Source organism: Gordionus sp. m RMFG-2023, chromosome 1 (assembly GCF_954871325.1).
Source record: "Gordionus sp. m RMFG-2023 chromosome 1, tfGorSpeb1-WG-v2, whole genome shotgun sequence".
Taxonomy (NCBI): Eukaryota; Metazoa; Nematomorpha; class Gordioida; order Chordodea; family Parachordodidae; genus Gordionus; species Gordionus sp. m RMFG-2023.
In genome coordinates, this window is record NC_088775.1 from 10701857 (window position 1) to 10728395 (window position 26539).

Consider the following 26539-nt stretch of genomic DNA (forward strand, 5'->3'; position numbering starts at 1 on the left):
AAAAAACATGAATAACCCTAATCAATTTTTAATACCCTGGTCGATTTTTTTTGGATTATATTTTTAAATCAGTGAGCCCTATTCCTTATTTGTCTTTATAATAATTTTACTTTTTAAAAAAATATTTTACATTTTCCGCCCAAAAATTTAAAAAAAATATATAAATCATTAGCCAGAAATATTTTAAATGATAATGACGGTTAGTCGTAGTCAATCTATTTGGCTACAGCTACTAACTTCAATTATTTTTGTTGGCTGATAAATGGCTAAATTAATTATGTCCACCAATAGGTGTGGGCATTTTATAAAATTAATTGTGCCTTTTCACTTATTTATAGAAAAAATTTATTACATAATTACTATGTAATCATAGGAAAGACCAATATTAAAATGTTGTATTAATTTAAGATTGCCTGCAATTTGTTATTTTCTCATTGAAAATGCAGCGTGCACCCTATAATTTTTCAGATTTACCCAGGCCAATTCTAGTGCTAAAAAAATTCCTTAAATTTTTTGGTTAATGATAAGAATGTAATGGGAGAGAAATAACTGTTGTTCAAAATCCCATTTAAAAAGTTATTTATTTATGTCTGCTGAAATCATAGACATTAATACTATAGACTGCCGATCGTAATGCTAAAATCAAATTTGAAGTGGCAAAAATTGAATTGAGTAGCAGCCATTTTGTGTTTGGAGCTTTTAGGAAAGAAACGTATGATAATTTCATAAATTTCAGATTTATTTTTATAATGTATTAATTTATAATCTTATATGTTTTACGATGAATAAAAAACATTTTTAGAGCATTTATGGGTATACTGTTTTGATTATTGCCTAATGTAATCAAAAATTAAAATTAGATTTTAGACAAAAATTTAACAGAACTGTAATTTTTCAAGGGCATAAATCAAGTATCATATAAATATGTTATTTAACTTGAATATTTATAGGTCAAGGAAAAATTATGGTAATTATTTGACACTTTATACCATATACTTTTGGTTATAATAATACATTTATTTTATTAGAAGTAAATATAACATATATATTATTTGTACTTATTATTGTAAAAATTTATAAGATTATTTTATTTTTCACAATATACATATTCATTGATTTTTGTACTTTAGTGAATTAAAATTAAATAAATATATTTAGAAATGGATAGTTATAATTATTAAGGAATAACATAATTCAACAAAGGAATAATAAAATATAAAAAGACTTATAAATTATAACCTCTTTTTATTTGCTAAAAAAATAAATACAAAAGAAATTATATCAAATTTTTTTTTTTATATAATTCAAAATATTTATCAATAAAATCATATATATTCAATTTTGTTTTTGGGTAATTTCTAAAATTCCAAATCACATGTTAAATATTTTCATAGCAAATCTGACATAATAATTTTTACAAGGAAGAATAGGTTATTAATATAAGCTGCATCTTTAGATTTAATTCTGAATATTTAATTTGAGATAATATACTTATGAAAGGATAATTTGCTTCCTGAACAATATTTTTGGTTACAGCCATATGCACTACAATATATTAACATTTTCTTAAAATATAAAAAATATATTAAATTTTATAATAAATTCCAAATCATAATATATCTTTCCTCACTTTGATTTTTGTTATTGAATATATAAATATAAAATATTAAATTAATTCTTATAAAAAACATTCTAACTTGATAAGTCTAAATATATTTTAAAATCTTAAAAATATTCATGAAGTATTAAAGAAAACAATAATTCCTTACTTCTCTAGAAATGACAAAATTTTAAACTTTATTCTTATTAGTATAGAGATTTTATTTTATATTGATTAGTCTATATAAAATATTAAAGATATTCATTAAGTAATAAACTGCAAATGTTAATAAAGAGCAGGAATATTTAATTATATTCTCATCAATAGGTATAAATTCTAACTTGCTTAGTCTAATAATATTCATTATGTATTAAACATCACCTTTACTTTCTCTGTAAATGTTAATAAAGACCAGAAAATATTTAAATAACTATAAATTACTTGCTCTAAAAATGTTTTTTTATTCATCTAGTAAAAAAATATGATAATAAATATAATGTATAATAAAAATAAATCTAAAATTTATGAAATTATCATACGTTTCTTTCCTAAAAGCTCCAAACACAAAATGACCGCTACTCAATTCAATTTTTGCCACTTCAAATACATTAATCGGCAGTCTATAGTATTAATGTCATTGGCTGAAATACCTAATTGCGCCGGTGCACTTTATATTGATATGAGGAAGGAGAAAATGTATACGTGTCTAATTTGACGGAAGAATGAAAATGATAAAGATGCTAATATTCAGAATAAGGAAAAGGAGCCTGAACTTGACTTGCAAAAATAAAATGGGTAGGTAAGATGGTTAAGTTATTGCAAATATTTTCCTTATTTAAATCAGATATAAATAGTGCTGTAAACATTTCTAAAAAGAATGCGTTCACGTTTACTTTCAAAAAAAAGGAACGCTTGCATGTTCGCTCAAAATTTTATGATAAATTATTTTTAAAATTTAATTTAATATAAATAAATGTCATATATTTTATAACACAATATATTAGACATGTTAAAAATAATATAGTTTTATTTTGATAATATAATTATAATTTTTTCTTAATTTTTATTAACAATTGTTTTAAAATTTTTTATCTGATAGACAGGAACCCTTGGCATTTAATACGACATTAGCTATACTAAAAATGCGCTTTACAGGGGCAGTTGAGGGGATTGCTGTATTATACTTAATTAACAACTCTTTTAACGTGAGGGATTTATTAAAAACATTTATTGTTTTGTCTTGAGATAAGTTATCCTCCAATCCATCCTCTACTTCCTCGTCATAAAAAAGTATATCTCGAAATTAACAGTTCTTGCATTATCATTTCTAGGGTTTTCAGTGCATTTTTTCAATAATGTTATAAGTTTATTTTTCATAGATTCGTTCTGTGGAAGTTTTATCCACGGCCATTGAAACTTGAATACTGGTTGCATAATTGCAGAAAAATCTTATTGATCTTTATATATATGTTCAAATCTTTTAAAAAATAAAATGTATGTATAATTAATTTGATAGCGGTTTAATGCCTTTTATTAATCCCATTTAATGCTTCGTCTATCAAGGGTTGACCATATTTTAGGCCACTTTTTTAAAAATTTTAAACTAACATTCGTTATTGCTGGCGTCAAATAGCCCAAATGCATTTTTTCTTCAAATTTAATGATTTTACTTAGTTATATTATATTATATAAAATAATTAATATTAGTATAAAATGTCGTTTTAAATTGAAACTTGAAGATTTTGAAACATAATTTTTGCATTTTACATTTGGTAAGTATTGAATTAGTTCCTTCTGTAAAATATTTAGCATATTTGGGCTATGGTGTTAATTCATCTGATTTTAAATTTTCAGAATCAGATGATGATGATGAAATAATAATATCCATGCTTATGTTTAATCTATTAAATTAAAATATAAATAATAATATCCAAATTAATAAACTATAATAATGGCGTGTTAAAAAAATTGAAAAGTGAAAAAGAAAAAACAGAAGATTATAAAATATAGGACTTTTTTCTTAAAAAATTCGGATTAATATTAAATTTTTCAATTAAATATAAATAAAAAGTGTTTTTTAAAATTGAAAGAACGTTAAATTCGAACGCGTTCGTCATAAAAAAGGAACGCGTTCACGTCCATAGTTTGTCAAAAATAAAAGGAACGCCGTTCATCATTTCACGAACGCGTTTACAACACTACTCATAATCCATCAATCTGACGCTTCTTTTGACATTAGCTCCAGAATCAGTTACCATCTGTATTATTTTGTTTTTAAATGGAATTCCTCTTATAATACTATCGATCTCAGAAAATATGGTTTCGCCAGTTTGCTTTTGCGTCACGTTTCTAGTTGCTAAATATTTTAAATCAAAATTTTAATTTAAATGACGAAGACTAACGTGATATAATTTCGACGCTTGAAATGATCTGTCCATAGATCAAAAATTATAGAAGAAAATTTTGATCCTGAAATCAGATTTAAAAATACGCCTTTATAGAATCAGATTTAAAAATACGCCTTTATAGATGAATAAAGATCATCTAATGAACCCCGACTAACGGCTGTCCTATCAAACAATTCTGACGAGGAATCAAATATCATATTTATATTTTTTAGGCGATTTATTTTTTTAATAAGTCCTTTATTGTTTATAGAATCAAATGGCATTAAATTTAAACATCACATCAAAACATAATTTTGCCCTATTAGATTTTATATTTTTTTCATACATTAAACAGATTTTAAAAAACATTGAAATAATTAGAGCCGAAATGAAACAAATTTGAACTTAATTAATTTAATATACCCAGTTATATATTAATAAGATACTTAAAAAACATCAATATAATTTTTTATTTTGAAATGTTCGGAGGCCGGCCGAATTATTTAAAGCTGAATATTCTAAATCGTCACTATTATCTATAAAAATTAAAAATAACTTAAATATATTTAAGTAGCATAGAGCAATTATTACATTCATTCTATCATATTTTCTATTTTCATTTTTTCGATTCTTAGAGAATATATTTAGTAAAATGTTATTCAACTAATCATTATTTTATATGGTATTCAATCAAATTCAACAAAGATACACAGTTAAAATAAAATTCACTTTTAAGAGAAAAATTTATTTTAGATAACTATAATTTTATTTCCATTTTTCTCTGTCCCAAATTCAGGCAATTATGTATGTTGTCATGGAGAGAGGACAAAATGACTAATTCTAATATAAAAGACTATGTTACAAGAAGAACAGGAAATAAGTGAATTACCATAGAGCAGTCGAATTGAAGTGTTTTGATAACTTACTCTTTTTACGACAAATGTGGATATAAGATAATTTGAAAAGTTATTATATACGAATTTCATATATGTTGAAAATTTTTTTTTAAGCCAAGGCCGTAGAAAAATTTGACGCCTGACCGATTTAAAGAAATCCAGGGAAAATCTGGGCCGAGCCCGAAATATAAAACCGCCGAGCCCTAAATTTTCTTCAAATCCGGGCCTGGCCTTGCAAACCTCATTTGAAATGATTTGGCATTTTTATATGCGAATTATATTTAGAAAGAAAATTATAAAAAAAAATATTACTATAAAGATGTGCAATCAATTGAAATCAATCAAATCAATATTAAATTATTCCAAAATAAAATTTCAAGTTTATCATTTATTATTAAATATTAGACAGAACAGATGTTACTAAAATGTAAAAATAAATAAACTCAATCAAGAATTTTAAAAAAGAATCTTTACTTTAAAAAAAGTATATTTTAAAATTTAATTATTGTTGTTACATATTGAAATGAATTTGGTTAAATCCTTGTTTTCTTATTATTTATTTTACTGAATATCGCGATCTTGAAATTCTTAAAAATTGTTTGTTTCAGGTAAAATATAAAAATTTTATGTTAAATAAGACCTTCAGACCTGTGTAAAACGGCTAGATTGGAGCCGATTTAAAAAAATGGCAGACAGTTATTGTCCAAGCCTCGAGATTTCGCGAATATATCCAAATCGTTGTGCCATTTATGAGTGAAATCTTTAGATTTGCTTATTTTTCTGGGTAAAATATCGAGTCGTTTTTTAAAAATCGGCTCACCAATTATTTAACAACACTAATCCAGATTATTTTGACCCCAAAGCCTCCTCAGGCGCGTACACAGCGGGAGGCTGGGAAACAAATCCCTCCACCCCCCCCCCTCCCAAAGCCAAAAAATAAGATGCCGGATTATATTTTTCAAAAATATTATTGTTAATATTAATTAATATTTGTTAATATTTATTCCTATCTCATATATATATTTAATTACATATATTTATCACATTCATCTACTAAGTTATTTTATCAATTAATTTCGATTTCAAGTTTTCCTTGGCGTAATTTACCTATTATATTCAAATATTAGTGGCGTAATATTTATCTAAATTTCTAGTCAAATAATAATTATATCTGAAACTCCTTATCTGACAGGGAGAAAGGAATTGCAAGCTTGTCCAACGAAATCGAGTCTCCGCCATCAAGCAGTAACAGCTTTTATGGAGTTAGAAGAGCCGATTATTAATGCTATTACTGAATTATCGTAATGGTTTGAAAGAAATATTTCCTCAGAAGCAAGAATTGGATTCAATACTTATTCCAAAATTTTTTTTTTATTAGAATGTATTATTTAATTATACAACTATTTTATGTAATACTTTTCAAAAACATGACATTGACTTGATTAAGAAGATTAGAATAGCGGAGAGCATTTTATTAGAACTAAAAGAAATTAGAGCTAATGTTGATGAAATTTTTTATTTTATATGTTATTGATGAGTCAAAAGCAGAGCTATACGTGAATCCAGGGCCAGAAATTTTCTTAAGGGGGAGGGGTGAAACATGGAGCCTAAAATATTTTTTTGTGATTGGATTCAATTTTAATAGAGGAGATCATTTCCTGGTTTTAAGATATCGAAGTCAAAATATTATAATGAAATGTTAAGAAATCCTGATTTATATAAATGTAGAGGTTTAATAAATTGGGTTTTTATCCTTTGAAAAAAGAGGGATGTAGAAGCTTAAAATTCGTTATAACTTTCCGACCCGAATCCGGCCCGAACTAATATTTTTTAAGCGGGTAAGGCCTTAGAAATTTTTTAAAATATATCTAAATTTATCAATTTTTCGGGCCGGGCCGGGCTTGAAAAATTAGGCCCGATGCAGATCACTAATTTACATTATATCAATATTAAAATATATATATATATGTAAAATCATTCAATTATAAATTTTATTTGTAATTTACTACGAAAAGGTATTTATTTTTTAGAGTTAAATTATAAATAAAAAGCATAACTTTAATTAAACAACTGATTAAACATGGAATTTTAATAAATCCCCAAATATAAAGGAATCTGAACTTTAGTTTAAAATATTTTTGTAGAGATAATCTATAAAGAGAGAAATTAGCCTGTTTAAATCTAATTATTTAAATTTCTAAGGTGCTGGGTTCAAGTGTTGAGTGGTTTTCGTGTTGCCGGCGTTTCTTCAAATTTGAATTTAATCTTTTTTTAAAATTATATTTTAAAAAGATGAAGGAAGATGAAAATTCGCTTTATTTACCAAAGTTTTTATCTCCTTTCGAATCGCTCCCCAACGTAATTGAAGAGGAATACGCAGATTTTCAAAGCCCAATATCGCCTGCCGATGACGAAAATATCAAATCGGAATGGTTTCATAAGGACAAACCATTGAAAATAGGTTATTTAAAAAAAAGTACATAAGCTATGTTCTGTTTCGACTTATCTTTGATACTTATTGAATTTTGAAATAGTTTTGGTTTGTTATAAGTGATTGGTGGCATTTTTTTTTTCAGTCGAAGCTATATTCCCTTTGGATATAAGTCAAACCAGAACACAGCCATAGCACGTTTTGTTTTAATTTATTTAACTGCCATTGCCAAATGAATAGAATAAAATGGTTCCGAATGAGTTAATTGTATTTCTTATATAAAGACTTAATATCTTTACAAGATTAAGTATAATGTCAATATTTTAACTATAGATATAATTAGCTTGACTTAAGGAACTCATTTAAAATATCATGCTAGAGTGAGCTAGGAGATGTAAATAGCTTCACGAGTAATTCATGCTCAAATGCAAATAAATAAATTATATATAATTTAGGCTCAAGATATGATGCATTTTTGGAAGATGGAGTCGTGGGTTTATGCATCAATCCTGTCTACGAATCAGATTCAGGTGACTATACTTGCGTTTTAACTAATAAACATGGTTCAGCCAAGCAAAGTGCTACACTTACATGCATAGGTATAAAATGATATAAATAATGAGTCAAATTTTTCTTAAATTTTAAAATACATTTTTTTGTATCTTTTTACATCCTTTGTAACTATAACAATTTCATAGATTAACATTTTTAAGAAATTATTTTATAAAAAATAGGGATACTTTAAATTAAATAAGTCTTTTCATTTCATATTCTCGTTTGATGGGAGGATAACAAGCGTATTTAAAACAAATCAAAAAATTAGGGTTGCTAGAGTTAGGAAAATGACGATTCTATGTGATGAGGGGCGAATGCTACCTCGACGCGTCTAAATTTCCTATTAGCGCACTTAAAATTTTTTATATTTGGGCTTGTATATATATTAACATGTCTGCGCTTAGTTGCGCCACAAAGTATATAGGTATGATCAGGGTTCAAATTATATATAAAAACATAATTTTTTAGACAAAAGCAAACCCATCAATAGACATCCATTTCGTCGATCCAGTATCCAAGAAATAGATACATTTCCTGTTTCCGGGAAAAATAATGATTTAATATCCGCGCCTACAAAAGAGCCCGATCTCATCTTAACGCGACCTTTAAATCCTAATTACACTGTTAACGAAAACGAAAATATAATCCTAGATTTCGTGATAGATGTCTCAATCGAAAACCTGAACGCCAATTGGAACGTCGAATGGTTTCACAACGGAAACCCATTACTATCAGGTATATAGCTATATTGTATATTTATTTTAAAAAATAATGGGATAGTATTTTAATAACCATATGTGTCTCATAATCAATGATAATCATAATAACAATATGAAGTAAAAGCTTAAGTAAATGGAAATATATGTTATAAATATTTTACAGCCCCCCCACCCCACCCCCCTCCCCCCCCTTGGGTTTTAACAAATTTTAAAAATTTAAATCATTTGTAAATCGATGTTTGTTTTTTAAATTTTGTAAGTCTTGATGCCAGATTTGTATTCTAATTTTACATAAACTTTTGGAAGTACTCATAATTTATAACAGGTGGTCAAAATGATAAAATCTTAATTTCAAACCCGGCTCAGGACTAGTGTTGTTAAACTGCCCAAATTTTGAAAACGGATAACCCAATATCTTAGCTAAAAATATTGTGCAATCTTAGAGAATTATTTTTGGTTGGACATCTATTAACGAAATCTTGAGGACTGCATAATATTATTTTGGCTAAAATCTTAATTTAAGATAAGCTAAATCGAGCCGTTTGACAAACACTACCCAGGAGCTTTTTGGCCCGGCATGGATTTTTTATTTTACTATAATTGATCATTTTTCGGCCTAGTCAGGAATTTAAATTTCGTTTATTTTGAATAACTTTTTTAGCTTGCATTTTGTAAATTTTCCAAAATGAAATTTTAAATTATTATTTTAATAATCATGATAGATTTTCGCAAATTTTTATTTGTATAATAGCGAAATCTTTATAGGAATTTGAAAAAAAGATGAAGAGAGGAGAATAAATTGGAAAGAAAACCCTATTTGTTTGAACCAGGAATTCGGAAGAACAATGCTCTTTCTCTCATTCCCACTCGTCCCGACAAAAAACGTTCCCAGAATTTTTTTAAATTTTCTAGGATGTGCTACTTTTTCGATATTATTACTTATCCCATTTTCTGATTGAGATTAAGCAGAGATTTTAAACTCTTGCGACTGAACTAAAAATTTTTTGGGACCCGTAAAGTGGTATTATTATATTTAAATAATTTAATTATCCAAAATATTTTTAGAAACACTAGCAAAATAAATAAATTCGATATATTTTTTTTAAGGTGACCGATTCAAACCAATATTCGAATATGGAATAATCGGTCTTAAAATATCAAAAGTTTCTACGTGCGATAAAGGGCGATACGTTGTTAAGGTATACGACAAGACAAAAAATGGTAAAATCTTACTCAAAGAATTCGAGACGTTTCTGACAGTTAACAGTAATAATAAATTAAATTATTTAACTTATTGCAGATATCTTAGTTATCAAGATTTCATTTTTTTAATATAAGTAAATAAATTAAACCTCCATATTTTTGAACCAAGTTTATTTGTTGAAAATCATCATAATTTAAATTAAATAACATTTACGCATTTTTAAGGTTACATTTTTTAAAAGAAGATAATCATTTCTTTTTCATTTTCTTTTAGAACCATATATATATATATATATTAGAGACCTGTAGGTCCGGCCCTAAACCCGGCGCGGGTAAATTTTTTAATGGGAATTACTTTCCGCTTACCGCTTAAATGATTTTATATATTTAAAATGTTTGTTTTGCTATATATTCCAGAGATTACTTGCAGTCCATTTGCATGGCCCGGCCCTGATTTTTTAAAATATATTATATTTATTTTTAATTTTTATAGCTAATAATGCCTATTTAAAATATTTGGTTTCAAAATATACGGCCTCAAAAAAATATAAGCGGAAAATAATTTTCCAGGAAAAAAATCCCCAATAATAATTCTTAGAAAATAATTTTCCGGAATTGATTTCTCAAAATTTTAAATATATTATTTGAGGATTTTTATTCCATGGATATATTTATAGGGAATTCTTTCTCCTATTTTATTAATTTCGTAATTTTTATTATCTTAAAAAACGGGGATTTTTTTTCCGGGGAATTATTTTCCTTTTCTTAGATTTAGAGGAAGGTAGAAGTAGAAAAAAAATGTAAAAAAACAATAAATTGCTTTTTTTGTATTTCAATTAGTCCAAGAAAGAAAAACATTTTTGTCCTTCAATGTTTTCTTATTTTTCTATATCAATTCTTTGGTACTAATTTTATTATTTTGAGGACTTCTTTGTGTACTAATTTTATTAATTTGAAGACTAATTTAAATTTATTTTTGCTAACCTTGGATTTTTAAAAAAGAAATAGTTAAAAGTATCAAGATACAAAAAGATTGTATCGGTATCTCATCTAGAAAGATTTTACATATATTTTGTAAACTTACATAAAGATTTTTTTCCCATTAATTTAAATTGTTATTCAAGGTAAAAATATTTAGAAGGTTTATTTTGCTGAATAGTTGTATATTAATACGCTGAAAAAAAAGGTAAATCTACCTTGGACGGGTCTAATATAGATATAAAAATCTCGCAAATGCTACTAGACTCCACAAAAAAAAATTCAAGTTATGTTAAACAGGAGATTGCAGTCGCAGGGAAGGGGTATAAAAACCTGCTTCTGCGCGTCTAAAAATTTATCTAATTAGGGCGCCTAAAGTATTTTATATTTGGGCAGAACCTACTGATGAGTCGAATCTCATCTTAACGCGGCCTTTAGATGCTAATTACACGGCGAATGAAAACGAAAATATAATGCTGGATTTAGCGATAGATGTCTCAATCGAAAATCTAAACGCTAATTGGGACGTCGAATGGTTTCACAACGGAACCCCATTACTATCTGGTACATAATTATTAAAAATTAATTGAATGGTATTTAAATAACTGTTTTATACAACCGGGTGATAATCATTCATAATCATATATGAAGGCTCCGATGGCAAATATTTAGGGGCTTCGTGCCCTGTCCGCCCCCTCCCCTCCTAATCAGTGGAGCTAATATATCACAGATAAGAAATGTTTTGCTTTAAGTGTGTATATATCACTACGCTAATAAAAAAATCGTAAAAGATGTAGCCGGGAAAAGATAAACGGGTCTGTAGCTTTTAAAATTGACGCCAATTTAATTTTAACAAAATTTATTGGCGTCCACGTTAAAAGATACAAAGAAAAAGAAAAATAGCCTACTAAGACGTGGCCTTGATTAAATAATAATTAATTTTTCAGTGATATTATATTATAAATAATATAGGTTCAATTGGAGAATATTGTCTTTACACAGCTGATTTATTTAAATTTCTATTTGTCTATCTATAATCACAGCAATCCTCTTTTAATTTATTCACCCTATTTAGTAATTCCCTACTAATGAGCAATCCTTCGTTGAGAAATTATCATTAAGGATAATGAAATTATAAAATGGGAAATGTTTGTATCGATTTTATCATTTGGAGTTCACAGTTTAAAACGGGAGGGAACCTCCTCCACCCTCTATAACCTGTCCCAAAGGATAACTAACAAGCCCGCCCATTGTGTGACTTTCGTTAACCCGCCAATGGTTTTGGGGGAAAAATTAATTGTGCGCCCATGGCTTTTAAAAAATGCTGCCCTAAAATTCTTCCTGATAATATTTATATTTATAAAATAAGAATAATAATGAATTCATGTTCTCTGGATTCAAACAAGTTCTCTTTTGACCCAGAAATTCGCAATGTCAAGACTTCGGCCTGAAGGAATAGGTTGCTGGGATGGCTATATTCTTCTTAATTTAAAAATTTATTTAAAAATTAAGCGTACACATTTCATATCAAACCAGTACTTTTAAATTATATTTTGTTATGATTGGGCACAGCGCCTCCCCTCTGTCACAATTTCATCTTTCCATCTGTTGTAATTCAATGTTGAAGTGAATTATATTCATTTATAACTTGTATTCAATATAGAAAAGAAATTTTTTAAATGAAATAATTTGATATCGTTGAGTAACACTCAGGAATGGGAGTCCCATTTTGTAATTTTTTTTTAATAAGCTACTTTATTAATTATAAAATTTAGAACTGGAGTTATAAAGATATTTCATTTTGTTATCTATTTTTTTGATTTATTATTCTTTTTTCCCCAAATAATTGATTTGATATTGAGTTTATATCTTCATTAACAAAAATAATTACTTTAAGGCGATCGATACAAAGCAATATTTGAGTATGGAATAATTGGTCTTAAAATATCAAAAGTCTCTCCTTGCGATAACGGAAAATACTGCGTTAAAGTTTACGATAAGACAGAGAATGGAAAAATCTTACTCGGAGAATACGAAACGTATCTGACTGTCAACAGTATAAAATAATCAAAATATATGTATTTTTTATGGACATGTGATTTCCAAGAGAGGGCGAACTGACTATCCCTTGCTAGTCAAATTAGATTTTCACCCCCCCCCCCCTCCCCAATTAAGATTGTTAACAATTTTTGCCAAATTGTTAATCCATCGTTTTTTGATTAACTATTCAACAAATTGGAGATTAATTTTTTTTTTACAAGTTCTAGAGAATTATATAAGAAACATTTTTTAACCTTACACACTTATAAAACCTAATTTATCAACCTGTTTGAATTTATAAATAATTTAATGAGCTGTTTTATTATCCGTTTATTTATTCCGGTTTTTTAAATTTGAAGACTGAGGTCGGGACCATAGCCTTCACTGCCTATCATGATTACTTTAAAATAATAATTTATTTATGATAATAATATTAATTTTTTTCAAGTCGAATCTAACGTACTTAGTGATCCCATTTGTGTGAATAGCTTAAAACAAATCAAGCAATTAGAGGCATGGGAAAATCCTAGTACAAGATATGCTCTTTTACACCCCGGTCGACCTTTACCGCGACCCGATATTATAAAGGAACTTATAAGACGAAGAAAATCGGCAAAATCATGAAATTCAAAACTGATTAAAATTTCTATACTTTTAGAAAATAATAATAATATTGAAATAAAAAATCCTTCCTTATTTTGGCAGATGAAGATTATATATATATTATCATCATTTGCTTAGAAAAATAATACAAAAAAGTTAGTATTCAAATGAATGCACTAATTGATTTACATCGGTTTAATAAATATATATATTTTTTATTTCAAACAATTCTGTAAATAACATATTTATTTAAAAATAATGATTAGATTCAATTTATTTTAAAATATCATACTATAAATCGGTAACGATTTTTTTTATTGATGTATACAATTATAAAACCGGCGAAATTATCTGTGATATAAATTTATCATATTTTTATAAAATCTGTATCTATAGTATCGAGAGAAAATAACAATTATGTTGTCAAATAAATAATTTAAACAACTTGGTATGGATTTTTTTTTCGGATACAAAGTTTTATTATTTTTATTTTCCAAATAATTTGACGCTAAAAAAATTAACGAATATTTGTAAACTCAAAACAGAGTTTTGAAATCTGGTTCAAAATAAAATATTCAAAGAAAGTAAATTTTTTTTAGACTCAAGCAAAATTTTTAATCAATCAATTTTTTCCAAAAATTCCAAATCGTTATTGTATTGTGATTTTTACTTACAAAATATTTTGCATGATGGAAATCACAAATTCGAAAAAAATTATTTGTTGTTAAATTTTTGGGGAATAGAATTTTCAACGTGCTCATTTGAAGTTTTTTGTTAACCACTGTCTATAAATAACGTGTATTAAAATTTTTTAAAATATTTAAATATCTTTTTATATTAATAAAAAATTGATTTTATAAAAAATATGAAAAGCTTTCGTGGTTGATCTGAATTAAAATTTGGCTAAAATTATTCATAAAATATATTCTTTCCATTTTAAGAAAAATTTTTAAGTAATAAGTAACATTTTGCGTTACCGTTACTCAAAATAATAAACACGTTACTCGTTACCATTTGAAATAAGTAAGGATTGGCGTTCCTCTTTCTCAGAAAAGGTAACGCCATAAGTAACGATAATATTACATCTTCATTAATACTTTAAGGCGACCGATACAAAGCAATATTTTAGTAAGGAATCATCGCTCTTAACATATCTAAAGTTTCTCCTTGCGATAACGAAAAATACTGTTAAAGTATACGCTAAGACAGAAAATGGAAAATCTCACAGGATACGGAACGTATCGACTGTTAACGCTATAAAAAATTAAAAATAACTATCTTATTAATTTAGCCCCGAAACAAACCAAAATAAGAAAGTAAAACCTGAACTTTTACTAAATCCAATTCTTATGGTTGTGATTTTCAAGATAAAGGCGAACTGACCATCCCTTGCTAATCAAATTACAAATGGTCAGAGTTGTTAAAAGATCGAATCAAAAGATCGACGATCCTGGATTCGATCGCAAATTTGTCAATTTTACGAGATTTATGATTCTGACTTAAATTGAGGATAGAGATCATTTTGTTTAAAATTCGATCCCGATCTTTTTAAAAATTAATTTTTTACTTAAAAAGCAATAAATAAAATAAAAATTTTGAAAATTAAATTAAAATATTATCTATCTTCATATTTTATCAACTTCCATACCATTTATTTTATAGATATATTTATTCATTTCCTAAATTTTACGAGATTTAGAGCTCTTACAAGTTATTTAATATAAATTTATAATAATATATTAATATTTATTTTAATAGGTAAATGTAAATGTCCATTATAGATTTAGAAGATTCTATTGCTTCTACTATTGATGTAACAGGAGATATAAGTGAGAATGAGAATCTTTTACCATTTTTGAAATTACGTAAGTATTTTACTTTATGTGAAATGGATGAAAGCAACTCTTATAATATGATCAGCACCAAATGCCGTCTCTGTAAGAAGATAATATCATCTTCCAAAATATCATCCTCGAACTTAAAGAGACATTTACAAGTAATTCTTTTAAATTTTTTTATTTGATAATCTTAATGTCAACATGTTTAAATTTAATTTATTACATTCCTGAGTTGAGCAGGTTCTACAGAAATAGAATCTAGATACAGATTCTTTATAAAAAAAATGAATTATTAGATACAGTATAATTAATAAAATATTTGATGAAGAGTTAATCTTGGTTTTGTTATTTATATATAATAATTAGGCATTTATTTTTTAATATCTATTATATTAGTTTAATTTTCAAAAGAAGAGTATTTATAATAAATGTAAGTGTAATAACTTATAATTAAGTCTTTATAATGTATTTTGACTTTCTTTATTATAATTAAAACATCCAATTCAATGTTATTTGTATTGAACTTAGCAATGTTTCACCAAAATAAAAATAAATATCTATTCTATTATTTCTTTATTATAATATGTTAAATCTAATCAATTAGTATTATATTTTCAGTTTGAGCTTGATTATATAATCCTCTTGACAACATTTTTAGGGCTTTTTTTATTAATATATTTTGAATTGAAAGTATTTTTTGTATCATTTGACTCAATCCATAAGTTCTTAAATGCCAAAAAGCCTCATTATATTCATAATAGGAAAATACTTTATCAAAATCTTTGGCCCATATCATCTTGGGCAACTTTTAATAATGATAGACAATATTGTAAACTTAAATTTTTGAGATAACCTACCCCCTTTAACCACTAATAACATACTTTAATATGTTTAACAAAATTTGTGTTGAACCCTTTATCATTTTTTTGTTTATATAGATTTTACATTCAGCCTGTACATTGTTTTTTTTAACTTTAAATTTCCATATAAAATTTTAAAAATGAAATTTGATTCAGGAGAAGTTATTTTCATCCAACTTTGATACATACTATTTTTTTCTTTTATAAAGAAAAAGCACAGTGAATTTAAAAATGAGATTACCAAACACCTCAACGAATTCTCTACACAAAAAATATATCACTGCAAAACCAAAGTGGTTCTGGTTGCAAATCCAGACAATCTAAATTAAATTATAAAGATCTAAATATTCCAGCTGTATCGCAAAAAACAGCAGACAAGGTTATCATGGATTTTATTATTGACACCTTTCAACCACTGTCTCTGGTTGATGATCCTTCATTTGAAAAAATGATTAAAACTTTTTCTCCTGCGACAAAAATTATTTGTCGCCAAACACTGGGCAACAAGGATATCTACTTCCTTCTCTTATATGACGACAAATCTTATAAGAGATTTGTCTGAAGTTTCGTATGTATGCACCACTGTTGATTGTTGGAGTGGTCATCTAAGGTATATTATATTTATATGAATTTTATAATGTTTATTTTATTAGGGCTTTTATTGGACTTACTGCACATTGGCTGGATCCGTTAACCCTCAAGAGAAGGTCAGCCGCTTTGGCACTGAGGAGGATAATTTGGAGGCAAACATATTATGTTTTGGCTAACGAAATCATGGGTATCCACAAGTTCTATAAAATTCACAATAAGGTGGTGAAGATGGTGACTGACAATGGAACCAACTTTGTCAAGGCATTTAAGTAATATTTATATTTAGCAAAAAATATTTAAATAAATTTATTTTTTCTAGAGTTTTTGGAGAAAATGAAGAAGATAGTAGTGAGCAGGCTTGTTAACTGATCTTTTTAAAACGATCGAATCCCGATCACGATCTTTTCAAAAAAAGAGGATCGAAATCCAGGATCGATCTTTTTTTCTATTTAAATTTCTGAAGGAAATTTCTGACCGATGCAAAATTAACTAATATATGTTATAAATTTATTGTAATTGAATGATAATATAATATAACCGATGCAAAATTAACTAATATAAAAATAAATTAAATATGGTAGAAATTTATTGTAATTGAATAATAAATATAACAATTATAATATATTTATTTATAATTAAAATTAGCTTTTAATAATAAATTTTTTTCTAAATTATCATCATTTAAACATCCGCGTCTTTCATTTAGAACATGTTTAGCTTTACTAAACAAGCGCTCCACAGGAGCGCTTGATGGCAAAGGTGTATTATATTCAATAAATATTTTTTTAAAATTAATATAAGTATTAAAAATATTCATGGAATCATCATTTGAATAAAAAATTTTCTTTAACGGAACAAGCATTTTGTACAGTATTTTTCCCAAAAAAAGCATCAATGTCATCCATACATTCATTTGTATCCGCATATGGTTGTTCCTGCATATTTTATTTTCCAAATGGGCAACTAATCTTTCTTTTACCATCATATTTTGTGGCAAATTAATATAAGGCCAATTAAGTTTAAATTTAGTGTGAATCATGGCTGCCAAAATGTTACTGTCTCCATACAGTGAAGGAAATCTATATTATGAAATGATAATTAATTTATTATTAAATAAGTGTTCATTTTATTCATATAAATCAAATTAGGTATCTGCAAAACTTAACCCTTTTAAATTTTACAGTCAAGTCTGGCACATCATCTGTATGGTATTTATTTATATTTGGGTCATATCATAAATATTGATTAAATGTAAACTTAATACTTTATATACAAAGAAATTAACATTGTAATTTATTTACAAAGAATATTAATCAAAATATTAGCTTAAAATTCAAATAATCTAATAAATTTTTAATGTCTTCAAAGGCCCATTAATATATTACTAGATATCAGAGGTTTAGTAGAACTGGCCTGTTAAAAATATTTTACTAAATTTGCCAGATCTTTGCAATTTTTTAATATATTTTGCAGATATCTGATAATATAAAATAATTGCATAAAAAAATATTACGTTTTATCAATACCTCTAAGAACACTATCTACAAGGGGCTGACAATATGCAGGCAGCTAAATTTCGTTAATTTATCTATCAATATCGATAGAACGGGAGTTAGATATCCCTGCTCCATATTATCCTCCCGTTCCAAGATTTTTAACGAGATCGCCAAAGGTTCCATAACCTATAAAATTTAAATTTATTTAGAGAATATCATTGTTTTACTGCTGCATACTCTTTAACAAAAAAACATTCCTCTTGCCTAAACATTGCAAATCCAATTTGATCACATACTTGTTTTACTTCTGTTTATATTTAACAAAAAATATTTAAATAAATTTATTTTTTCTAGAGTTTTTGGAGAAAATGAAGAAGATAGTAGTGAGGATATGTTATTGATAAATTTGGATGACATATTATCCGTTGATGACCCAATTATTCCTACTATCAGCCTACCAAAACATCAACGTTGTTGTTGCCATAATCTTAACCTTATTGCAACAACAGATGCGGAGATGGCAAGTGATCTCAATTATAAATGAATATCTAGATCCACTTTTGCAAAATGTTTTGCTTTAGTTAATAAACCAAATATGTCGTCAAAAATGACGAATATTTTATTGGAGAAATTGGGAAGATATTTAATAGCTCCCAACAAGACAAGAAGGAATTCTTATTACCAATGCATGAAATTGATAGATAAGATGCTTTCTGAACAGAAGTAGAACAAGTATGTGATCAAATTGGATTTGCAATGTTTAGGCAAGAGGAATGTTTTTTTGTTAAAGAGTATGCAATAGTATTACAATGATATTCTCTAAATAAATTTAAATTTTATAGGTTATGGAAACTTTGGCGATCTCGTTAAAAATCTTGGAACGGGAGGATAATATGGAGCAGGGATATCTGACTCCCGTTCTATCGATATTGATAGATAAATTAACGAAATTTAGCTGCCTGCGTATTGTCAGCCCCTTGTAGATAGTGTTCTTAGAGGTATTGATAAAACGTAATATTTTTTTATGCAATTATTTTATATTATCAGATATCTGCAAAATATATTAAAAAATTGCAAAGATCTAGCAAATTTAGTAAAATGTTTTTAACAGGCCAGTTCTACTAAACCTCTGATATCTAGTAAAATATTAATGGGCCTTTGAAGACATTAAAAATTTATTAGATTATTTGAATTTTAAGCTAATATTTTGATTAATATTCTTTGTAAATAAATTACAATGTTAATTTCTTTGTATATTAAGTATTAAGTTTACATTTAATCAATATTTATGATATGACCAAATATAAATAAATACCATACAGATGATGTGCCAGAATTGACTGTAAAATTTAAAAGGGTTAAGTTTTGCCGATACTTGATTTGATTTATATGAATAAAATAAACACTTATTTAATAATAAATTAATTATCATTTCATAATATAGATTTCCTTCACTGTATGAAGACAGTAACATTTTGGCAGCCATGATTCACCCTAAATTTAAACTTAATTGGCCATATTAATCTGCCACAAAATATGATGGTAAAAGAAAGATTAGTTGCCCATTTGGAAAATATGCAGGAACAACCATATGCGGATACCTCAAATGAATGTATGGATGACATTGATGCTTTTTTTGGGAAAAATATTGTATAAAATGCTTGTCCCGTTAAAAAATTTTTTTTATTCAAATGATGATTCCATGAATATTTTTAATACTTATATTAATTTTAAAAAAATATTTATTGAATATAATACACCTTTGCCATTGGAGCGCTTGTTTAGTAAAGCTAAACATGTTCTAAATGAAAGACGCGGATGTTTAAATGATGATAATTTAGAAAAAATTTTATTATTAAAAGCTAATTTTAAATATAAATAAATATATTATAATTGTTATATTTATTATTCAATTACAATAAATTTCTACCATATTTAATTTATTTTTATATTAGTTAATTTTGCATCGGTCAGAAATTTCCTTTAGTAATTTAAATAGAAAAAAAGATCGATCTTGGATTTCGATCCTCTTTTTTTGAAAAGATCGATCTTGGATTTCGATCCTCTTTTTTTGAAAAGATCGTGATCGGGATTCGATCGTTTTAAAAAGATCGGTTCATGCAAATGGTTAATACATCGTTTTTTTATATAAAAATTTTACTATTAGAAAAATCTTTTGTAAGTTCTAGAGAATTATTATAAGAAACCTTCTTTGATCTTGCACACTCATAAAACCAAATTTTATGAATTATCAACCTGTGCAAATTTAGAAATGATCGATTGAGCTGATTTATTTTCCGATTATATATTTTTTATTAGGTTCGATCCGGTCTTTTAAACTTGGAGACTGAGGTCAGTACCGTAACTTTCTCTTTCTATCATAATTTTTTTTAAAATAAATAAAGCGATATTATTTATATATTTTTTTCACGTCAAATCTTAAGTACTTAGTGATCCAACTTAAAACAAATCAAGCAATTGGAAGCATGAGAAAATCCCAGCACAAGATAAGCTCTTTTACACCCCTGTCGACCTTTTCTGCAAGTCGATATTATAAAAGAAACGTATAAAACGAAGAAAATCGGACAAATCATGAAATTTAAAAATATGTTCATATTATACTATAATCATTTTTTAAAAAATAAAGAAAATAAGTTAGTGTTAAAATGAACTGTAAATGCATTAATTAATTTAATTCGTTTCAAGTATATATATTTTTTATTATTTCAAATAATTCTGTAAAAAATATAATATCAAAAAATAATGATTAGATTCAAATGATTTTAATATATCATAACCATACGATTTATTGATATATATGAAACAATAAAACTGATGAAATTATCTGTGATATAAATTTATCATAAACTGTATTTTAAATAATCTATTAGTATCGAGAGAAAAAAATAACAATTGTGTTATCAGATAAATAATTTTTAAAAAAATGAAAGATCATTTTGTCTTAAAATCTTTGCAAATCATATAATAGTGGATAAAATAGTTATTAATCTAACTCAATATTTTTTCTTGAGATATAATATATCAAAAATAAACTATATAATTTATGGAATTGATTTTAAATAAATGTAAATATTTATGAGCAATTTTGTTTTATCCGGTTACACTTGTTTGTTTATCCCTTTGCATAAGCGATTTTTTGAATTCGTCGTTAAACGAGTATGCCTTCTTGGGGTTGGGACTAACCTTATTAGGACTAATTTTGCTATTTTCATTATAACAGCTGTTAGATGTTTCCGATTCCAACATCATGGAATCAGAGGATTGCGGCTGCAGCTTCTTCTGTTGTTGCTGTGAAGGAAAGGGGAGACCTGGGTTGTGCGAAATTGTTTGATGCAGTATGAGGCCCAAGACACCGGCTCTACTCGAAAGTTGAATGCGAATTTGTCTTTCTTCCTCGAACAAATCGTCTAGTATTAGAAGCTTTGTTTTTGTTTTTAAAATATAAATATTTTTATTATTATTTTATTAATAATTGTAGTATCGGAATCTTTAGCTGAGTCCTGGTTCGATCGAAAATAAACGGAGAGAGACCATTATCATCTTATATTACGAATTTATCGCAATAAGCGATGTATCGATATTTTTACGTAATTAAAGATATCTTTAAATGGTTTAAGTCCACATGCACTAAATAAGTGATAGTCTACTATTTTAATTTCTTTTATAAGGAAAAAAACCGAAAATCACATTTTTCATATTGGGATCAGAGATCTTCATGGGTCTAGATTTTTTGATCCAGCCGGGCTCAAACCCGCAGTAAAAAATATTATAGGCCCATATCTAATATTAGAAATTATCCTAAGCCCATTAAAAAATTTTGCTCAAGCCCTCCAAATATTTATTGTATTTAATGAAAATAAACAATATTTCAGTGTATTTAGGCAATCATTTTGTTTGCAATAACCTATATTATTATTATAAGAAGAAGAAAATTGCAGTATTTTTTAAAGTTAGCAACTTTTTTAAGATGAAAAATTTTAGGCCCATTAATTTTTTTAAAAAAAGTCTGGCCCAGACTCGCTAGAAAATATAATATTAGGCCTCTATACCTATGGATCGGCCAAACCCATGAAGGTCACTGATTGTGGTACAAGGACAAAGTTATAAAATAAAAATTAGCCTTAATTCTAAATATGAAAAAATAAGGGAAAAATTGAATATTTTTTTATTTAAATTTACTTTCGATTTTAGCAGATTATTGTAAATGGAATATTTAGATTTTAACAAAATTAAAATTCATGTAATTTTGGATATTATTATAAATATTGTGAACCTTGTATTTGGAATAAAATAACAAAAATCGGTTAATGCATTTTCAAGAGGTACATTATTATTTGTTTTATATTTATTTTATAACTTACCCACATATCAATATTAAAAAGTATAAAAAAAATATAAATAACATATCCCTTTGATAAAGGGCCTTTTATAACTGCCCATTTCTTATTATAATTTGCTTAGGCGTAATAGGATTTTACTAATGGGAGGGTGGAGAGCTAAAAATAATTTAGGGTTTACAACTATTTTTTTTATAAAGATTTTAAATTATTTTCGAGAACAGAGAAACTCGTAATGAGGGGAGCGGGGAGGGGGTAAAAATTAAAAATATGTTGGTCTATATGGGCAATGCTATCCGTTAAAAAAGTTAAATGTGTGGCTCCATCATTATCACCTGCATATATTTTTTGGCTAATAAGTTTAACTTTGTATTTATCAGGCGAAATATCGATATTTTTAGATAATGCAGGAAATAGTATGATTATGATCTTATTTTTAATGACTGGTTATATTTATTTTTTTAAAGATCTTTTTGGCTTTTCAAGAATTTTATAACGTGATAATTGATCATCACATAATTGTAAATGTAATAAATTCCAATTATCTAATAATTTTAGTGCTGTATATGGTACTACATAAAAAAAATGGGTTACTCGTTATTAAAAGGAATTCTTTACTGCACTCGTAATTTAAAAAATACTTAATATTATAGAAAATTTTATTATACAAAAATAATATATTATATATAAGCTCTTTATGTAATAAATTTTATTTATTTTTAACAAGATTTTCAAAATTTTGATCAGGTAAACAAAAGCGTGTAATGCTCAACACAGCTTTAGCGGTGCTTAAACGTTCAACTGGTGCAGTGAATGAAAGGGTTATATTATTTTTAATAAAGATTTAAATTGGGGGAATTTATAATATTAAAAGGAATGATCTTTATTTTCCCAAAAAGCTCATCTTCACCAGAATTTTAATTCAGGTACTGGTCAATTTTTAATCTGAATTAAAAACATGGCTTTAATTAATTACAAAAAATTTTTAAAAAATGGATAATAAATATTTATTCCATATTTTTAAGATACTCCCACTAAGGAATTGGCTCAACAATACATTATACTAGAAGATGAGTAGAACCTTCATGGGTTTTTATTATATGACCATGTCTGGTCCAGGTTCACCGTAAAAAATTGTAAGCCTAGCCTCCATTGTGTCTCTGGGTTCTGGATATAAGCTCAGATGCTGGGGGATGACAACTATTAGAACTATGTTGTAAGCTTAAATTGACTATTTCATTAGTATCAGGTCAACTATTGGTTGGATTAAAAATATTAAAGTTCTACATCATGTAATGTTAATTCAGAAAACCTCCTAATATTTAAATTTAAGCATCATAAAATTCAATTGGATAAATAATCAAACGATAAAGTTTTCCTTAAAGATACAAAATTAATTTAATAAAAGACAGTTGTATTTGGAATTAAACAATATTTTTCTTATTTTTTTTTATTTTCTTATATCTTACCTTTTTGCTTCTTTCTATTTTACTCTCTACTAAATCAAACTATTTACAAAAACGGTATGGGTAAGTCACACTCACTTTTTTAGTTTCATCTGGGTACAAGGTTTGTTGGTATCCTTTAGAAAAAAATGGCATAATTATATGAAGGCCGCCTTCATATAATTCACGTTCGCTCATTTTGGGCAGGTCTATGACCGACGTACTAGATAGATGTTATTGTTAATAAAATATGATCCCTCACAAAATATAAATAATATAGTAGCTATATACCTAAAATTTTATAGTCAAAAATATAAGTAAGATACAAATTTGCAATTTAAATTTTTTAAAAAAAGCAATAAAAATAAAATTAACATTCTCCAAATCATAATGATTAGTTATATTTATCCTGTTAAATATCTTTAAAACATACCAAATTTAAAGGAAAAATTTTAGGCCCAAGCTCATTAAATAATATTTGAAAACCCAAGCCCGAAAGAAAAGGGGTCGGGCATTAATGTACTTTTTCTTTTCACAATTTCTTAAATACCAAAAAAAAAATTTCTTTACAATTAAAATTTATGAAAAAAAAATTAGCAATTTTCTTTATGAGTGAATTTAAAAAATTAAACAATTTTGGATACTCCTTCTTTTATCCCTTCCAATAACACTCTTCAAAAAAAATGTTTATCCGTTTTTCTCTCCAACTGTCATCACCCCTCTATTCTTTCTTCAACAAGATACGATCTTGTACCAATTTTTTTCATTCCCATGATTTATTAACTTTCTCTCATAAAGAAAATTGTTAATTTTTTTTTCATAAATTTTAATTGTAAAGAAAAATTTTTTTTGGTATTTAAGAAATTGTGAAAAGAAAGTACATTATATTTTTTTTATTATACCTTTCTATTTTGATGAAGTTAAAAATGGCAGGTATCCATGAATGTATTTATTGGGAAAATATCACCGTTCGAATTAGTATCCTCAGGGGCAGGGTTGATACGGAAAGAAATCATCTACATCCAGGATCGAGACCCGATCCCAGACCCCCGCGAAATAGACAAACTATGAAAATGTTCAACGGAATGGGTCATGGATCCGAGTTACCCCAGCCCAGCCAATCGGGTTTACGTACCGTACGGAACATCCGGTTGTGTTTCATCTGCGGAGCAAGGAGTCATTTACAGGCTCGATGCCCCCGCGGACTCCACCATGTTTATACGAGATGGAATTATGATAGAAGAAATTTGGTAAGATCAAGAAACGACAGGGATAATGGTGAGCAAATGTGAGGGGCCTGTTTCGTCCGGACTGCATTAATCTATACGGGTTCACACATCTTGGATCCCTAATAGGAGGCAATAAAGCAATCGAATATTTCAAAACAAAATTTCTCCGTAAATTCCACCTTTTACATAAAATCCTTCCTTCCCATCAAGCTTTCTTCCTTTTCAAAAACTTTTTCTTTATTCTCAAAATCCAACATGCCTTCCACTCTGCCCCACTTTTCTTATTCCTGGAAATTCTCACCCAAATAGAATCAACAATCAATGACTCTTTAGATGGCATCCTCAATATAAAATTCAGCCCTAATTCTTGGATGCAGGCTTCCTTGCCTTCGAAATTTGGGGGTCTTGGCATAAGATCACCTGCGCCACTCAGCCTTGCTGCCTTTTTAGCCTCAAAGTCAAGCTTCCGCTTAATTATATCACTTAACAATAACTTCACCGACCCCCACCTCTCCCAAGCCCTAACAATCTGGAAAGAGAATTCCCTTTCTGCTCGAAACCCCACATCACGAAAGCAACATGACTGGGATCTTCCCTTAATACACCACTCCATTGAATATCTAATATCGAGTGCTGCGTCTAAGAGATCCCCATCAATTCTTTTACATTTATTATCACCCATTTTAGTTGATGAATCCTTAACTGTATCCCTCTCCCACAACAATTGCAAGTTCCACAACTTTTACCTTCCTTATCGGGTTTCAAATGGTTATAAGCTTTGCCCAGCTCAAACTTAGGGCTCCTCCTAACAAACGAAGAATTACGCATTGCAATTGGTCTCCATCTTGGTTGTAAAATACTGGCCAACTCTGCATGCACTTTATGTTCCCACCCCGTTGATTGTTTCGGACATCCCCTCTTTCTGTCGATTCTCTAAACGTAGACACTCTCGACACAGTGCAGTTAACAGCACCATTCTCCGCGCTCAACGCTCAGCTCAAATCCCAGCCAGCCTCGAACCCTGTGGCCTCTCAGCTGAAAATAGTATCCCGGCAAGATGGGCTGACCTTAATATAATACATTGGAGTAATTGAACTCCTTTAGCATGGGATTACACTTGCATAGACCGATTCGCTCCTTCGTTCAGTAACAACTCATTCGTACGAGCGAAAACTCTAAAATTAACAAATACATTTCCCTAACCAATTGCAATCTCATACCAATTGTATCCGACACAACCGGTTTTTCGGCAATCATGCTCTAACCTTCTTCAAATCCCTTGGTAAAAAAAATTGCGCCATCACTGGTGA

General features: G+C 27.5%; 2 protein-coding genes across 5 annotated transcripts in view; one reads left to right on the forward strand and one right to left on the reverse strand.

Annotated features, from left to right (window-relative positions):
* Nucleotides 1-5348: 5348 nt before the first annotated feature.
* On the forward strand, nucleotides 5349-13762 carry LOC135931443 (kettin homolog). 3 transcript variants are annotated; one of them, XM_065468555.1, is made up of 9 exons: nucleotides 5349-5491; nucleotides 6076-6264; nucleotides 7176-7344; nucleotides 7770-7913; nucleotides 8338-8604; nucleotides 9696-9854; nucleotides 11148-11333; nucleotides 12667-12825; nucleotides 13258-13762. In XM_065468555.1, exons 3-9 carry the CDS (start codon nucleotides 7176-7178, stop codon nucleotides 13431-13433), a joined length of 1260 nt encoding a protein of 419 aa, XP_065324627.1. In that variant the 5' UTR covers nucleotides 5349-5491; nucleotides 6076-6264; the 3' UTR covers nucleotides 13434-13762. The 3 variants fall into 3 exon arrangements, with proteins under 3 accessions (XP_065324627.1, XP_065324629.1, XP_065324628.1); XM_065468557.1 differs by having other exon boundaries at nucleotides 11166-11333; nucleotides 13258-13759; XM_065468556.1 differs by lacking the exon at nucleotides 6076-6264.
* A 7288-nt stretch (nucleotides 13763-21050) lies between these two features.
* LOC135922877 (CXXC-type zinc finger protein 1-like) overlaps nucleotides 21051-26539 on the reverse strand; it is a 28291-nt gene continuing 22802 nt past the window's right edge. Inside the window, exon 15 of one of the 2 annotated variants that reach the window (XM_065457381.1) lies at nucleotides 21051-21638. In XM_065457381.1, the coding sequence (XP_065313453.1) occupies nucleotides 21309-21638 (330 nt within the window). In that variant the 3' untranslated portion in view covers nucleotides 21051-21308. The remainder of the gene's footprint in view (nucleotides 21639-26539) is intronic. The other variant, XM_065457380.1, reaches the window with a different exon arrangement.

Bases quoted from the DNA above. Each gene is read 5' to 3' on its own strand.
- LOC135931443 (XM_065468555.1), top strand. From the start codon at position 7,176: ATGAAGGAAGATGAAAATTCGCTTTATTTACCAAAGTTTTTATCTCCT. The intron at 7,345-7,769 runs GTTATTTAAAAA...TATATAATTTAG, and splicing joins GGACAAACCATTGAAAATAG to GCTCAAGATATGATGCATTT. The intron at 9,855-11,147 runs GTAATAATAAAT...GGGCGCCTAAAG, and splicing joins GACGTTTCTGACAGTTAACA to TATTTTATATTTGGGCAGAA.